This window comes from Halichoerus grypus, chromosome 7, assembly GCF_964656455.1.
Source record: "Halichoerus grypus chromosome 7, mHalGry1.hap1.1, whole genome shotgun sequence".
NCBI lineage: Eukaryota > Metazoa > Chordata > Mammalia > Carnivora > Phocidae > Halichoerus > Halichoerus grypus.
The window spans coordinates 97473045-97490904 of NC_135718.1; the positions used below are offsets into that span (position 1 = coordinate 97473045).

Below are 17860 nucleotides of genomic sequence, written 5' to 3' on the forward strand. Positions count from 1 at the left end.
TGCAACTTTATTACACGCTACACCAGAGTGGCCAAATGCAGGAACCAAACTGCCCGGGCTGCCATCCTCATTCTTACTTTTTCTAACTGTGTGACCTTGGCCACCTTAATTAACTTTTCTGTGCCTCAGCGTTCTCAACTCTAAAATGAGGATAACAAGATTACCTAACAATATTGTTGTGAGGGTTGAATGACTCACCGTATTTAGCGGGCACATCCTCTAGCCTGGCACGCAAGCCAGAACCATACCAGCCCTCTCTATTGTCACATCTTTCTGCCCTGCAACTCTGTTTTCTTCATCTGCACGTCCCCAGGGCTCAGCAAAGTGCCTGACGTAGGAGGTGCTCAAGTAAGTGCTCTTTGATAGCAAATACGTGAGTGACAGAGAATTTAAGCTTAAAAGATGGGGAGGACTCACAACCAGAGAAACTTGTTGGAGAACCTGCCTTACAGATAGCTAGAAAATGTCCAAAAAAAAAAAAAAAAAAAATCAAATAAAGGGTCAAGAGAGCCCCCAGAGCAAGATGCCTCAGAAGGAAATGAGAGAAGTCATTTTTTTTAAAGATTTTATTTATTTATTTGAGAGAGAGAGTGAGAGACAGAGATAGCGAGAGAAAGCACAAAGGGAGAGGACAGGGAGAAGCAGCTCCCCGCTGAGCAGGGAGCCCGATGTGGGGCTCAATCCCAGGACCCTGGGATCATGAGCCGAAGGCAACAGCTTAACCAACTGAGACACCCAGGCGCCCCGAGAGAGGTCATTTAACCTCCCTAAGAGGGCGTGGTGTGGGGACACCCAGCCTGAAGCCTTGCTGATTGCTTGTAAATAAGGAAGGTTTGTTAAGAAGATAATAAACTGTCTCTTGAGAGCTAACCAGAAAGTAATACATCCAAGGAGGATAATGAAATGCTTGATGGAACTGGCTGCTTGAGGCGTACACAGCACATTATGGGAACCCTTGGGAAACTGGCAGTTAATACCTCCACTTAGGCAAATCCATTTGCTCAGAGAAACCACATTCTTAGGGAGGAAGGGCTGGAGGCCGGAGGTGTCCCAGCCTGCCCCAGGACGAGGCCGGGGCTCTTCGTTGAGAAAGTATGGGGCCCCTAGCTGGGGAGGGGCAGTTCACACAAGCGGGTTGGGTCGTCCCACCTCCCCTGGGGTCGGTGCAGGGCTGCGTAGTTAGAACTCAGTTCTGGATGGATGTTTAGGAATCTGCAAATTCCAATCAATTCAATGCATTGTTCCTAAGGTCCTAGTCCTAGGCCCCCCTAGCAAGGTACTGGGAAAGTGATCAGAGGCATGTTCGTGAGCCACCTCTTCCAGAAACCGCTGGGACCATCCCAGCCCAGCTTGCAGGCTCGCAGGCTTTTCAGAGCTGCATCTGGTGGCACTCTGCCAAGTGCACACAATTCTCACGTTGCTGGGGTTTGGGGCAATGGGACCTCCTCCTCTCAGCAGATAGTATGCCCCTTCTAGCAGGGTCTGTGTCTCGAGTTTCTCTTGTGTCTACTCTTCGACAGTTCCCACCTCAGGGTTTCTAGAGAGCTGGGTGCTAATAAGACCTTGTGGATTCAGTGGCCTGGGGCACAGTCCCTGCCCATGAAGCAGGTAGAGGTCACTGTCAGTCAGCAGCCTAATGGAGCCTAATTAAGTGTTAAGTGCAAGGGTTAAGGAAGTAAAGCGAAGGAGGAGAGAGGGGAGGGGCTGTGTCACCTGAAGAAGGATTGTAAGAGAAAGGCTCACCAAGGAGGTGGGACTTGAAATTGCCCCCAAGGGAGTCACTTCACTACGTTGAGCTTGTATATGTAAGAAAATAAAGCGGAATACACAACTGTACATACAACAGTATCCCATTTCCTCATAATCACAGAGAGAGAACAAATTCTAGAAGCAAATATACCAAAACACAGTATTAATAACAGTTACCTCTGGATTCTGGGATCATGGATAAATTTTGGATTTCTTGTTTGTATATTTTTATTTTCCAAATGTTCTGTACTAAACATGTGTTACTTTTGTAATCACAAAGCCATGTTACAGTTTTATAAATCAAGCTGGACTTGAGGAAGCAGAGACAGGGAGGGCAGCCTATTTTGCCAAGGAGCTCACTTAACACAGGGAAATGAAAAAGCTGAAACAAGGGGTGCCTGGGTGGCTTAGTCGTTAAGCATCTGCCTTCTGCTCAGGTCATGATCCCGGGGTCCTGGGATCGAGCCCCACATCGGGCTCCCTGCTCCGCGGGAAGCCTGCTTCTCCCTCTCCCACTCCCCCTGCTTGTGTTCCCTCTCTTGCTGTGTCTCTCTCTGTCAAATAAATAAATAAAAAATAAATAAATAAATAAACAGAAAAAGCTGAAATGAGAGGGCCTTGAGAAAGTTTCTTTAGTCTCCTCTGGGTTGGAAGATGGGGAGACTTATGCAGGTTTGTAGATTATAGGGAAGGAGCTCCTAGAAAGGAAGACACTGAAAATAGAAGAGAAGCCAGATGGAGCAAGACTCCAGCCTGGGTGAGAAGGGGAGTGGGGGGAGGGCTCAGGGCAGAGTGGAGGACCAGTTTTGCTCACAGCAAGTGTAACCTGTCTCCACGTGTGCCGAGAGATAAGTCCCTAAGTGGGAGCATCTGTCTGTCACTGTGTTCTGCCCATGCCAGGTGTTTATGGCATCCCTGACTCAACCAAGGCCAAAATGAGAAAGCAGCCTGGAGGTCACCAGGTGGCAGAGGGGAGGAAGGAGGCGGGTTCCAAGCATGACAGTTGGTGCTCCGGGCAGAGAGGGCTGCTCCAGGGACAGGGTGATCTGGGAACAGAGACGAGCTCAGCAGGCAGAGAGGAAATGGGGACAAAACCTATGCTCTGCCAACATGGAGTAGTTTAAGGGGCAACTTTCTTTACGGACCTCCAAGTCAAGTATGTCCTCCACCAACCATCTCAGTACTGAAATCACCACTGAAGCTGCTGCTAAAATCCAAGTGCTATCTGGGAGGGAGGGAAGGCACACTGAGTGACTCCCTTTCCCTTGCAGGACAAACCCATTTCCCTAATTCATCCCTCTTATCCGTCAAACCCTAGAAAGGGACTCAGAATGCGTAACTTTTGATAGAACCATCTGAAAATAGGAAGTTGAGGCTTGGAGAGAAGCTGGAACTGTTTAGAGAAGAAGGAAAGGAAGAAAGGCAGGATAGGAGACACTAAAAGCAAACCAGCTTGCTGCCTAGTGAGGTTCAAAGGGTAGGTTCTCATTCACTAACACCCATAAAGCAAATGGCTGCTGGGCACCCGTGTTGCAGGGACTGTGCTGGACTCTGGGGAGAAAAATGACAAGCAGAGACAGACCCAGTCCCTGCTCTTATAACATTCGGTCTTCTGGCTGAGTCAAACTGGAATGAATAATCCCAGAGAAAAAAATGTAAAACCACCATGGACACAAGTGTTACACATTCGATGATGACAGGATATAACAAAACATTTGGGGATGGGAAGCAGTTGTCCTAAGGAAGGGCCTGTTGAGCTGACATTGGAGGATGAGCAGGAGTGAACCATGTGAAAATTGGAGAAGAGGTGGGTAGAGAGAGAAGAGCACTGTGCAGAGGTCAGGGCATGGAGAAGGTGGGGCACATTCCAGAAAGTAAAAGAAGCCAGTCTGTAGCAAGAATAAGGCTGTTCTGCGATGAAATTCTGGAATTCCAGAATTCTGTGGGGCCAGAAATGTGGGATGGGTCCAAGTGTAATTGGCCATGATGACAATTTGAGGGTTTTGGTTTTGTATGTGTGTGTGTGTATGTTTCCCCTGCTATCTGCATTGATGGTTTATTTGAAACAGTTCTAAATATGAGGGTTCTTTCTTGCATCAAGTGAATGAAGACTGGGGGGGGGGCGGAGGAAGGGTACTTATTAGTTTGAAAGGCAGTTTATCTTTCATAAATAGATTAGGAGAAAAGTGAAGAACCCACTGATAGCAGGAAAAAGCATCTTCTAGGGTCTAGCATGTGAATAAGAGAGATACTCAGTTATTGTGCATTTCCATTTTTTTCCACGGCAGAACATACAGCGAAACTTGGGAACGTGCATGCCTGAAGCCAGGTCACTCTTATGTTCCCTAACTATGCTGTTTGTGGGGCTGTTGTTGCCACAGTAGTTGGCCTTGCCCAGACAAACGGGCGTTGGTCTGTTCCTACAAATCTTTATCCCAGTCTTCATGGCAAGGAAGGCACTGCCATGTGCTCTCAGTCTCTTGTCCAAGGTTCCTGGTTTGGTTGACAACATCCCCCCAATACAACTTTTATCATCACAGCTTGAGATGTGATGACTGGTTTCAGCCCAAGGAACCCGGGGGTGAGCTTCAAAGGGACAAGTAGCCAATTTATTTGCGACAACAGCATGATTTGTAAGGTTCTTCTGCCCATCCAAGGGCTCCGTGGAGACACAGACGCCCTCACCCCACATCCGGGCCCCAGCAATATTCATTTCCGGGCCCTGATGTTGGGCCATGAGGCCCCACTTCCTGTGTCAGGCAGGTGGGCTCTGGCCTGAGGGGAGGGGGCGGGTGGTTCTGGCAGCTCGGCCAACGGCCTCACAGGTCCCCCTCTCCGGCCCCTCCCACTCCTCAGGCGCCCGGCTCCTCAGGCCCGTCGTCCTCCGGCCCCCAGCGCGGCAGCATCGCTGCAGGCTGGGACTCACGCTGCCTTCCCTGCGCTCCGCGGCGGCCATCTTAGGAAAGAGAAGGAGCACCTGGGAATGGGCGCGAGGAGGCGTCGGAAGCGGTGAGAGGTTGACTGCTGGTCGGGAAGAAGCCTTGTTTGTGGCAGCTGTCCGCATAGAAGGGTAATTTCGATTTCGAGGGTAGGGAAGAGGAATATTATAAAGGAGATAAGCAGGCAGAAGAGCCTGTGTCACCGGGGACAGAGATCTAGTTGTTTTGTTTAGCATGCGGTGTAGAATCTCACAAGTCAGTAGGGTATGTGAGGATACTTGGTAGGATGGACGCCAAGTCGGACGACAGGGGGTCTCAGAGTTGAGGAGAGGAAAAGAGGACCAGGAAGTTATAACTTGATTGTGGAAAGCCAAATATACATTGTGAGCCTTTGTTCCGTGACTGTGATACTTGAAAGAAAGAGAGAGAAAGAAAGAAAAGAAGAAAAAGAAAACTATGTAGCAGTAGTTCTTGCCCCCAGGTTGTTTAGGAAAACTAGGCCCCAAAGTGGGTGAAAGGTTAAATGGCCATATAACAGATGCCAAAGAAGTGGTTGAGACTGTAAGTTCCTATTAGGAAGGGATCAGCGGGGCCCCAAGTGACCTGGGAAGGCTTTCACGGGGGAAAGGGACTCGTGGCCTTTGAAGATTAGACAGGAGACAGGGAAGCTGTGGATGCTTCAGGTGGAGGTGCTGATGATATTTTTCCAAACCAAGGAGTAAAAGATGTGATCTGACAAAAATTTTTGAACTATCCAACGTATAGGAGTCAGTCTGGGAGATCAGTCAAGATGCCGAAATACTGGGGTTTGGGGAACGCTTCAGTGGTTTCCAGAACTTAAGTATAACTTAGGAGAACCCGTCCTCATGATTTGAGCCTTTATTCTAGTGCTAGTGGGAAATCACTGAAGAGCTAAGTAGGGGGAGTGACATGGTCACAATTTTATTTTAGAAGATCGTTCTGGCTCCAGCGTGGAGAACAGAGAGAAGGGGCAAAACAGTCACACAAGGCCAGTGAGAGGCTACGGAAGCCGCTTAGGGGAGGCAGTCACATCAGCTAGGCAGCAGAGAGACGAGAAAAGTGAACAGATTCAAAAGATGTAAGAGCTAAAATTGTCAGGGCACAGTGATAACTTGAATGTGTAGCTGAGGAAGAAGGAAGTATCGGGTGATATGGGGATCCTAAAGTATGGTCTCCAAATTCTTTGAAACTCCTCTCATCAAGAGGTGAAGTTCATGTCCCTTTCCTTGAGTCTGGGTTCTGTGACTCCCTGACCAGTAGAACATGGTGGAAGCGATGCTGGGTCAGTATCTGGACCTAGACCTTGAGGTACTGGCAGCTTCCATTTTCTTTCTCTTTAGAAGTTTGCTCTTAGAATCCGGCTGCCATGCTGTGAAGATGCCCAAACTTCCCTGTGGAGAGGCCCACAAAGAGAGGACCCAGAGTTAGCACCAACTTGCCAGCTAGTGAGTGCACCGTCTTGGAAGTGGGTCTTCCGACCCCAGTCAAGTCACCCCGAGTGATGCTGCACGGAGCAAGGACTGTCCCTGCCAAGCCCCATACAACTTGTAGATTGGTGAGCAAAATAAATTATTTTATCATTTTCAGTTTTGGGGTAGTTTATTACATAGCAGTAGAAACACTGTAAGAAGACTGCTAGGTTTCCGGCTTTCATTTGAGGATGGATGGGAGTCGTTTATGATGCAGAGACCACTGAAAAAGCCTAGGTTGGGGAAAAAGATTATGAGTTTGCTTTTCAGCTTGTGAGTTTGCAGTGCTTCTGAGACATTTAAGTTGAGAGGTCATGGGATGCCTGGGTGGCTCAGTGGGTTAAGCATCTACCTTCAGCTCAGGTCGTGATCCCAGGGTCCTGGGAACAAGTCCCGTATTGGGCTCCTTGCTTATCGGGGTCTGCTTCTCCTTCTGCCTGCCTCTCTCTCTCTCTGACAAATAAAATCTTTTTTTAAAAAAAATTGAGAGGTCATGTGGGCTGGACTGTTGGGTTTGTGGGTGTGTATCTCAGGAGGGAGGTTGGGTTTGAAGACGGAAATTGTGAGTCAATTGGAAACTGGTGTCACCTAAAGATGTGAATGTGGATGTGGATCTAGAGCGAAAATAGAAGTGGGTCTTGGTGTGAGGAACTCTGACATTTCCCAGTGGGCAGAGGAGAATGAAGCTGCAAAGAAGACCTGAAAGGAGGAGGAGGAGAACCAGGAGAGGGTGTATCACCCAGCCGACAGAAGAGTTTCAGGAAGGAGGGAGGGAGGGAAAGAGGGAGGGAGGGATTACCAGGGTCAAGTGCTGCCAGAAATACAAGAACAGTCTGAGCCAGGCACACTTTCCTCCAGGCCTCCCAGGGACCAACATCACAGTAAGCAGTATGGCTGGGTTACCCGGAAGCCTGGGGATGGGACTGGGGAGCAAAGGCAAGATGAGGCTCACACCTGCGTCCACAAACCAGTTCCTCCCTGGAGCCTTGTTTCTTAACAGTAGTCCCTAAATCAGCATCATCATCACTTGGGAGCTTGTTAGAAATGCAGACTCTCAGGCCCTGCCCTACTGAATGGGTCTGCACATACACTTGGGTCCCTGAGTTGAGTCACCAAATCAGGCGCTGGACAGTAACTCAGGGAAGCCGCCAGATGGCGCAAAACTGACTCGAGTCACCAGCGGAGGATCAGCCCGGGCAACAGAGGTGACTGATCACACCTACTTTCCCTCAAGTTTCCAGATCTAGCTCTTAAACGTAGCCTGCACATCAGAATCACCTGGGTAACGCCTCAGTTCAGGAACTTGGACACCTAGATCCCAGCAAAGACCCCCCCCCACACACACACACACACTATGGATCAAGCATCCATGGATTTATTGAAATATCTTTAGATGGGGGAGAAAAATATATTTTCTCATCTAGTATATTTTGGGATGATAGATTCCTTTATTTCTCTGTGTAAAGCAGTGCCTTCCTCAGTTTTTCTAATTTAACCTTCAAAAAGGTTTCCTCTAGTTCCAGGAAGGTGGGGCTTTTTTTGTTTGTGTCTTTTATCAAGTCTTCAAAGATTTTAGTGACTCCAGGCAGAGCTGCTTACGGACTTTTTATTCCTCTGGTGGGTTCCTACTTCGTGCAACTACTTCCTTCACATCAAGTCTCATGGAGTCTAGTGGCTGGAAAAACTCCCGGAATGGAAGAGCCTTAGTTCTGTGCACAAGCTGGGGTGTTTTCTCTAGCAGCCTTTGGGAGGGCTGATAACTCAGGGCTCGTCACAGTGACTCTGACTCTCTTTCTTGGCACCCTTCTACCAGACCCCAGCACTCAGGCTATGGATTACCAAAGTCTACGAATTCTCTGTAACTTACACTTGCCCACACTAATAATATCAACAGCAATAATAACGGGTGTTTATTGAATGCTTATTATGTGCCAGGCACTGTTCCAAGATCCTTACATTTACAAACTCATTTACTATCCGTAACAACCCTGTGGGAGGCACACTGCATTTTTGCACGTTATGGATTACCCTCCCCGTTTCACAGAGTGGGAAACTGAGGTTTCTGAAGGTTAACTAATTTGCCCCGGGGCTAAAGTCGGTACAGGAAGAAGGCTGGCCCTCTCAATGCCTGTGAGGCAGTAGAGTGAGGTGATAGGAGGGGGTGGGGACCCCTGCTCGGGAAGGGTGAAGTATTCTGTCACTGACAGTGTTTAGAATTGTCAGGCTGATTTTCAGTTGGTTTTAGGATTGTTTTTAGATTTTCTGATGTACTGCCTTCTATTTGGGTCCTTTCCATATGTGTTATCTTCTGTCTCCCCAAAGTCTGTGGAGTCCTGGGGCCCATTGGCTCATCAGCTGCCCAGGACAGCAGCAAAATCTAGGTTATTACTGTGCAGGTTCAGATGGAGAAAGGAAGAAGGGCAAAGGCCAGTAGGTCCTCTGGAACCCAGCTCAAGCTCCACCTCCTTCAGGAAGCCCTCCCTCATTTCCCTGCTCCTCCCTCTGGTGTGCTCTCCTGAGACGCTGTGGGGAGGACCACCCCGTTGCTCTTAGGTTTGACCTTTGAACACCCTCATTGCTCACTTGCACAAAGCAATGGCTAATGGCTATTCTGTCCCCAGGTATTTCCATTTGGCAAATTGTCTGCGTGCCCCGAGCTGGCCACTGACCCGGCCACCAACCCAGTCTCCCCCTGCCCCACTGCTCCAACCCCTTCCCCTTAGTGTAAGGTATGGAGGCTAAGGTGGTGGGCACGTGAATCTGGACTGGGCAGTCTGGGAGGGTGGAGGGATGGGGATGGGGGCAGAAAACGCACATGAGCCTGAACACAGGCCCAAGAACTGGTTCCATTGGAGAAGTTCACCCCAGGGTCACGTGCCTTCTCAAAGGAAGAGGGAAAATGTGCAGGCAATTCAGAGTTAAGGCCACTTTTCATTCTAAACTGGGGGAGCATTTTGTTTTAGAGTTTTTTCCCAGGCCAAAAATGCACTGGTTGCAGCCAGACCACAAATGCAAGGATGTGTACTGGGGGGGTAGGGGGGAGACATCCCTGGCAAGACTTCCAGCTCCGAAGAAGAGGATCAGAGTGTCCCTGGCCTTGTCCGGGGAGGATGGTCGTTTCCTTGCAGCCTCCCTCCCTCGGGACTTGAAGTACCCTGACTGTCTGGATCTGATGTCATTCCACAATCCTCGCTCCTGAGACACTTGCACCAGCTACGTGCTCAGTAAAGAGGTTCAGAGGAGGGAAAGACCCAACCAGGCTCTCCAGCCTGAGCAGGAGGGCATCTCTGCCCCCAGTCATTTGGGTCTCGGCGGGGGGGGGGGGGGGGGGGGGGGTTGAGCCAGACTGAGCTGATGGATCTTTTCCAGGTCTACCTCTAAGCATTGGCCCAGCCCTCCCCCAGCACCTCCACCTAAGGTCTCAAAGGACAGGTTTTGAGCATTGGGAGGAGTGGGGTCCGCTGGGCAGGCAGGCCAGCTGGCCCTGGGGCTTGCTGTAGGGGCTGAAAAGCGAGCTCTAAATCAGAGCCTCCTTGACCCCACTTTCCAGGCCTTGGGGCTCCTAAGTTTCCCAGTAAAACTCTTTACCTCCTCCCCATTCTTACCAGATCCCTGAAGTTTGCGACAGTTTCTAAATTGCAGGCCGATGGGATTTCTCAGCATAGCCAAATACAATGAATTAAAGATACGCCTCAAATTCCCCCAACCCCAGCCTCTCAACTTCCATTCTCCACTCTACTTCTTCCCTGTGCCCAGTACCCTTACCACCAGCGCCTCCATCCGAACCCGTGAACACTCCATGGGCCCCACGCAACCATGGGCCCCATTTCTATTTTGTGGGGCTTCCCCATCTTCCCAGTTTTCAATGACCAGAGTATCAGAAGGGGTGGAGAGCTTTGACCTTTGGAAAGGGCCTTTCTAGTTTTTGAAGGGTTTGAGTCTTCTCTTGCTCGGGGAATGATACTAAGTTGGATTGCTCTTCTGCCTTGGTTTCCCTATACGTGATAGGGAAGTTATCACTTTTACCATCGCCTTTTTCTCTAGTTTTAAGGCAGTGGTTAAAATCCCAGGTAGTGAACGTATCTAGAGCCACGCATCCTGGATTTTCTGGGACAACCTTGATTTCAAATACTTGGTCCCTATTGTCAGATCTGGTGTCAGATCTTGTGACCCGATCTGGGATCAGAATTTATGGTCTTGAAAATTTGTGAATTATTCCTTCCAGAAATGGGCTGGAATTTTATTGATTAATATGCATACACAAACCATTCTGCTGCTGGGCGCTGGCCTGCACAGCAGAACCTGTGATTCTGCTCAGCGGGAATGCAGCCGTGTTACTGGTGGTCATCCCTCGGGGGGCACTGGGAGACTGTCAGCACTCAGTCCCCTTGTCTCACCCACCCCCCAGGCGCCGGACAAGGGAGGGGCTTACTCACCGGCCCAGAGCATGCACAGCACAGGCTGCATCTTCCCCACCATGGTCTCGCTTCCTCTGTGCCCCAAGCCCAGCCTGGCAGGGAGAGGCCCCGGGCAGGTCTGGGCTGGCTAGTTAAAGTCACAGCGGCCTCTGGCCTGGCCCAGCCCTCTGTCCCTGTGGTTTCCCTTCTCCTGTATACCTTTGCCCAGCCTGCCCCCTCCCCTGCCAGCTGCTCAGCAGGACTGGCAGGTGAGCTCACTTATGGGACTGGACTCGTGCTCTGCCTACGCCACCAGAGGCCTTCCCCATCTTCACCTGCCCCGCCCCCCCCCTTCTCTCCACTTAGCAGGTGTACAGAGTCCTGGGCTTCTCACCAAGGTGTGGGCTTCGATAACAGGAAATTACCATCTCATTATAAAAAGGGCATGATCTCAGAGGCAGGTTTTCAAAGCCAATAAAACAAGGGTGTTGCCCACAATTGCTGGAATACTCCCCAGCACAGTAGGATCTGTTCTTCTATTTCCCTCCCTTTCCTACAACCCCCACCCCACCCATGCTACAGACAGATGCATAAAGAAGACAGGAAGTCTCTAGGCTCAGAGAGTTGATCATTTGGTTGGGGAGATAGAGAGTACACAAGTAAACAAAGAAAACAATCCTAGAAATAACCAGACCAACTTGTCTCAGTTTGCTGAGACTACTATAAGTAATGCTGCAATAAACATAGGGGTGCATGTATCTTTTCCCATTAGTGTTTTCATTTTCTTTGGGTGTATATTCAGTAGTGGAATTACTGAATCATATGGTATTTCTATTTTTAATTTTTTCAGGAGCCTCCATACGGTTTTCCACAGTGGCTGTACCAACAGTGCAAGAGGGTTCTTTTTTCTCCACATCCTTGCCAACACTTGTAATTTGTTGTCTTTTTTTTTTTTATTTTAGCCATGCTGGCATGTGTAAGATGATATCTCATTGTGGTTTTGATTTGCATTTCCCTGATAATGAGTGATGTTGAGCATCTTTTCATGTCTGTTGGCCATCCATATGTCTTCTTTGGGAAAATGACATTCAGGTCCTCTGTGCATTTTTTAATCAGGTCATTTTTTTTTTGGTGTTGAGTTATATAAGTTCTTTATATATTTTGGATATTAACCCCTTTTAGGATTTATCCTTTGCAAATACCTTCTCCCAATCAGTAAGTTGCCTTTTCATTTTTTTGATGGTATTTTTTGCTGTGCAAAAGCTTTTTATTTTGGTGTAGTCCCAATAGTTTATTTTTGCTTTTGTTTCACTTGCCTCAGGAGACATATCTAGAAAAATTAAAGAAATTACTGCCTATGTTTTCTTCTAGGAGTCTTATGGTTTCATGTCTCACACTTAGGTCCTTGATCCATTTTGAGTTTATTTTTGTGTATGGTGTCAGAAAGTGGTCCAGTTTCATTCTTTTGCATGTAGCTGTCCAGTTTTCCCAGCACATTTATTAAAGGGACTGTCTTTTCCCCCATGGAACTGTCCTGGTTTTAAAGCAGAAAGTTCCTTGTCCCTGGAATCTCTTAGTCCCAAGCGAGGTGGGAATGGTTGGTCACCCTACTTAGAGTGTGATGGTGCTAGGGGGAACATAACATGGACATGGTACAGGAAATGAGATTGGGGCAGGGGAGGGGGCCCCACTTTAGATTGGGTAGTCAGAACAAAATGGAGAGATGAGTGTTATGGATCTCTATTTTACAAAATGGGATCTGAGTCTCAGAGAAGTGAAATGAGTTCTCAAAGGTTACATGGCTAGTAAGTGGTTTTCTGATTTCTAGTCCACCATTTCAGTGGCCTGATGTCCCACTCTGCAGGTAACTGAGGGTATATAGAAGACAGAGGCCATGTCCTCCTCCTGAGTGGTCCCTTCTTATCTGTTGCCTCTCTTAGGTGTGTTGGTTCTCCATCTTTCCCTCCCCCACTTCCCTGCCACCTTTTTATTCTCTGCACTGGTGTCCTGTCATCTTGAGCTTTACCCTGATTGATGCAGCCCTTCAGTCCTTCCCTAGCCCTCCCCCCACACCCCCATCTCACCTCTCTCTCAAACCACCTTTCATCTTTATGGAACCTTGAAGTGTGTGGGCCTGAAATGAACCCCCATGTTTTCTCAATTGTGGTCATTCTTAGGCAGCCAATTACTGAGTCCCTATTTTGGCCCAGGATAGAAGTTTGATGATTGGTCAATGGTGGTGCCATGTGCCTCCTCAGAGATGTGTTCCTTGGCAACCCTTTCCAAAGGAGCCCCCCACTCTGGCCCTGCCAAGTCTCTGTCACACAACCTGTTTGCTTTCTTTTCAGTTCTAACCACTGACATCCCCAAACTTTGTTCATGCTAGTCCCCTCTGGAATTCCTTCCCGCATCACATCTGCTGTTATAATCCAACTTGTTTTTTAAAGGCCAATGCATGTATTATTACTTTTTCTATGAAGCTTTTCCTGACTTCTTCAGCCAGGAGGTCTCTTCCCTTCTTTGAACTCACACAGCACTCTGGATCTCTCTTAGGATACTTAACAACATTCTGCCTTATGCTTGAGTTATTTTTGACCTGTGTTTCATTCCTCCTAATAAACTGTGAGCTCATTCATTCATTCAGCCAATTTTTGATGATACTATGTGCAGGGCATTATTCCACTTGGCTAGGAAGAAGGACAGTTTTGAGCATGTAATTATGTGTCTTACTAACTTTGGTCAAGGATAGTACCTGACGCATAGTGGGTAATTTGTGAATGGGTAGACAAATGGATGGACGGACTGATGGATGAAGGTGTAATTATAGAATGTGTGGGATGAGGGGGCTGAAGTATTGGGTTTTTGGTTTGCTTTGGACATGGTGATAATAAGAGGTGACAAAGAGGAGTAGAGTGGGTTATGAGCTCATTTGAAGTGTATGAAGCTTGTGGAAATTTTTTTTTTAGAGAGAGAAGGGGCATGGTGGGGGGAGGGGCAGAGGGAGAGGGAGAGAGAGAATCTTAAGTAGGCTCCGCGCCTAGCATGGAACCCAATGTGGGGCTCGTTCTCACAACTCTGAGATCAAATCAAGATTTGGATACTTAACCAAGTGAGCCGCCCATGTGCCCTGAAGCTCATGGAGTTTTTATACCATCCAGGTTTGCCACTTGACCATCACCATGAGTATAAGTGTGGGGAAGGGATTGTGGAGGGTGAGCACAACTGCCCACTTTATTCTCCAGGGTCATTGCTGTTCAAAGAAATGTAACCCTGGTCAAAGCCATGACCATACCCTTTAGTAGCACCATGGTGGGCTCCCGACGTTGATCCAAGGCCCCTCCCCATTCTATATATCAGGTATTTTTTCCCAGGGCCCTCCAGGCTGACATGGGGCTTGGATACAGTTTGTTTCATTCTTCGAGATATTTGGTGTTAGACCATCTTCTGAAAAGACTTTGAATAGGTAGCCCCAGGCAAGAGGGTATGAAGAGAGAGCCCCCCCAAAACCCTTTTCTTCAGGCCTCTCCATCAGTGAAGTGTGACCTTCTCCTAACTTTGCTCCTCAATGTCAGTGTCCGATGTCCAGAGAATCAGCCAGGAGGGAAAGAGTTAAGTGGGGCCTGCTTTCAGGTCTGGGTCCTGAGACTGCATTCCTTCCTCCTAGAGATCTGCCAGGCTGTGGGGCCAGAGGCTAAATTTAGAAGGTAGCTAAGATTTCCTGTTAACAGCTGTCCTGCCCCTCAGAGAAGAAGCACTGGAGAGAGGAGAGAGATTGGTCCCTCTCACTGGTCGGAACTTTGGGCCATTTTATCTGGGTCCCTCAGCCCTTGTGTGACTGCCCTTTGGTGTGGAGATACAGGCAAACCCGTGGTGAGTGTGCTTTTCCCTTCGTTTTGTCCTGTGAGCCCAAGACTTACAAGCAGAGGGGGGCAGCAGCTCTGCCTTGAGTGTCAGGGCCCAGCCATGTGTGGGACCAGCCCTGAGGGATTTCATGTTCCGCAGTAGGCTGTGGGAGGGCGCCTTGACCAAGGGTAACGACTCCTGGGTCTTGGGTAGAGACACTGAGGAAGGCCAGCTGCGCCTCCCCCAGCAGAGGCGAAGGTGTATGCGTGTGCGCAGGCAGGCTATGTGCTTGTACGTGTGCCCACGCGTGCGTGTGGGGGCACACCCAGGGGCTTCGATAGAAAGATCTTTCTGGTCTAGGGAATTCACTGCTTTCTAACTGCGTTAGCTCTATTCATGCAAACCCAGGACCCTGTTCCCCTCACTGCTTCCCTGCTGGAAACTGAGGAAGGAGCCAAGTTGTCATTTCTTAAATATTGTGACTCCAAGGTGGACAGTTTACACAGCTTGGGTGTGTGCGTCTTGGTGTCCTGGTTTAACGGTAGCTGGGCCAAGGCAGACTGGGTTTCCCCCCCATGGGTCCTCTCACCACCAGAGAAGTAGCATGTGGTGACCTTCTCCCCAACATCACTGATATACCCCTTCTCCTCCCCCCTCCCCAAAACCTCTAGATTCCCTAACCACTTTTGTCATGCCAAACTTACAGGGACCAGCAGGCTGTCATGGCGACCAGTGGGGACCCAGAGGAGGAGCAGGTAGTCCCAAGTGAAGAGGATGAAGCCGACGTGAGGGCCGTGCAGGCCCAGTACCTCCGGAGCCCCTCCCCCAGCCAGTAAGTGTGCGCTTGCCATGCTCCCTGCCCTTGCAGCCCCACAACACGAGTGGGCGGGGGGGGGCATGATGAGATGTGGGCCCGGGGGAGCCTACAGCTACCACCTTAAGTTCACTCATTCAACAAGTATTATTGGGTACTTTTTATGTGTCACACTTTCTGAAAGAGGCAAGTAAGCAAACAGACCGCATTTTGATGTGGCGTGGTAAAGTGCTGGAGTTCGTATGCCTCAGGTCTAGGGCATGGTGGGCCAGGGAAGGAACCGCTGGACTTGGATGGGTCATAGGAGGCTTCCTGGAGGAGGTGATGCTGGACCTGAACCTCGAAGGAGGAGTAAGAATCTGACAGGCCCACCTGGAGGGTGATGCTTGACTCACTAGGATTGAGGCTGAGGATGGGGATGCTAGACCACAGACGGTAAGAGAAGGCATCAGGACAAGAAGGGGCATTAGACCAGGCCCTAGTACTGAGATAATTTCGCATCTGTGATCAAGCCATGTCTTTCAAACTGGGATATGTGCACACCTGAAGGTAAGTGGCAGTGTGCGCAGGGGTAGATCAACATGGTGCGTCTTCCTGGAGAGTCCTCTTAATTTTATGACAAGTAATTTAAAATTTTCCTTTACATAAAATCATTGAGGCTATATGATGATGTAGATTGGAAAATTTGCATGAAATTTTAAGAAAAACCATGAGACATCAGAGAAATGCTTACTTGCCTGCTAAAGCAATGGTGTGTGTGCCTATTTATTTTCTTCTGCCATAAATCGTAGTGGAGGACTTGACTTCTAATCTTAGTTCTATCACCAAACTTATGTGAAGAATCCCTTTAATTCTTGAGCCTGTGTCTTCTTATCTATAAAAAAAGGAAGGAAAGATCCAACTAAGATATCTTATGGTAACTTTACCTCAAACTGTCTGATTCTGCTTGTTCTGGGATCTTGCTGGCTTTTGCTTCTCAGAGCTTAAAAACCTTCCCCACTGGAATGAGATTCATCACTCATGGGTCAGGACACTTGGTCCAGATGTTGGGGACTTTTCCTTTAAAATCCAGCATTATGTTCCCACTAAGAAAACCTATCAGGATAGTGTTTTTAAAATGTATCCCTCCCCTCTCTACACTACCAGACAAGGCAGATAGTTTTGTGTGTGATTGAGGTAGGTGATGGACGGCTTTGTGTAGTACTTAGGGTAATGTTAGCTGCTTTAGCAACTGGGTATTTTTTTCTCACCCAAATAAATTCCAAAACAGGTACCTGAGCAGTGATTCAGGAACTGAGGCTCCTTCTATCCTGTAGATCTTCCATTTTAAGGCAGGCTGCTAAAGTTACTGCGCTCATCAGCATCAAGACAAAATGGGAAGGGAATGAGGAATCTCTCAGGAGGTTTTTATGGGCCAGGCCTGAAAATGGCCATTTCTCTTCCACTCATTTTCCATTGGCTAGAACTTAGCAAAGCCATGCTTTCTTATACGGGGGGATGGGAACTGAGGTCCATGAGTCCAGCAAAAAGAGGAAATGGGTTTGCTAATACATAGCTGTCTCAGCCACAGTATACCTCTGTAGACAGCTAATATTCATGCTACCTTTCTCCCCAGTCCTGAAACTCCCAAAGGAGACAATCCCAAAAGCAGTTTACCAACTGCTACATACAGTTCAAAGGCTAGGTTCTCTGCCTACATGTTAACTAACTGGAATTTAAATAAAAACTTGGAAAAAAAAAAAAAAAAGGCTAGGTTCTCTGAAGAGCGTTCATCTTCTTGCCCAGGTCAGAGTGCAGCACATCATGGTCTACAAAACAGGCTCCCATTTGATAAAGGGAGGAGTGGGAGGTATGCAGTCATCAGTCCATATAGTTAATGAGCACATCTGCCTGAGAAGAGAGAAGATCTCCCAGACTTGACCTTGATTTGGCCCTCAGGGAGCATTTCCTTGTCTGTTGTTCTCTGTGGCCTCTAGCTCCACCCTCTGGGACTTTATCCTTGTCTGTTATCCTCCAGAGCCACATCCAAACTGAGCTTGGAGAGTGTGTTTTCCTTGAAGGCTGTGTAGCTTTGGCAGACTAAGTCCTGCTTATGGAAATTTGGGGGCCCAAGGGCTGTTTAAGGCTGAAAGCAGCCAAAGGCTTTTTAAGGCTCATGGTTTCTTTGAAAATAGGATCTCTTTAAAAACATAATAGGTTTCTGATGGGTATAGACCAGACAACCTCATGTATCAGAAACCACACACCAAGTTCTTTCTTAGATATAATTTTCAATCTTGATTTTTTTCTTTGCCTCCTTGTCTGCATACGTCACTGTCTAAGCTTAAGACTGTTATCTTCAAAAGGTATCTAATACCTTTATAACTAATGAACAAATGAGGGGAGAATGCAAAGCCAAAATGTAATCAACCCAAAAGAAGGCAAGAAAGAAGAGAAAAAGAATATAGAGAAAGCATAACAAATAATAAGAAAACAGTAGGATGGTAGATTTAAACCCAAGTGTAGAAATAATTACTTTAAACCTAATAAAAATGAAATACTCCAACTAAAAGCAAATACTGTCAGACTCAGTTTTTTAAAAAGCCTACATACTGCTTATAGGAAATACACCTTAAGAAATAGAGATAT

The 17860-nt window shown here is 48.0% G+C and overlaps 2 protein-coding genes across 2 annotated transcripts in view; one reads left to right on the top strand and one right to left on the bottom strand.

Annotated features, from left to right (window-relative positions):
• GPA33 (glycoprotein A33) overlaps positions 1-4486 on the bottom strand; it is a 38552-nt gene extending 34066 nt beyond the window's left edge. The window contains exon 1 of the mRNA XM_078078661.1: positions 4045-4486. Coding sequence (XP_077934787.1) covers positions 4045-4486 — 442 coding nt within the window. The remainder of the gene's footprint in view (positions 1-4044) is intronic.
• A 9853-nt stretch (positions 4487-14339) lies between these two features.
• STYXL2 (serine/threonine/tyrosine interacting like 2) overlaps positions 14340-17860 on the top strand; it is a 30241-nt gene continuing 26720 nt past the window's right edge. Inside the window, exons 1-2 of the mRNA XM_036076741.2 lie at positions 14340-14445; positions 15125-15250. Of these exons, the coding sequence (XP_035932634.1) occupies positions 15141-15250 (110 nt within the window). The 5' untranslated portion in view covers positions 14340-14445; positions 15125-15140. The remainder of the gene's footprint in view (positions 14446-15124; positions 15251-17860) is intronic.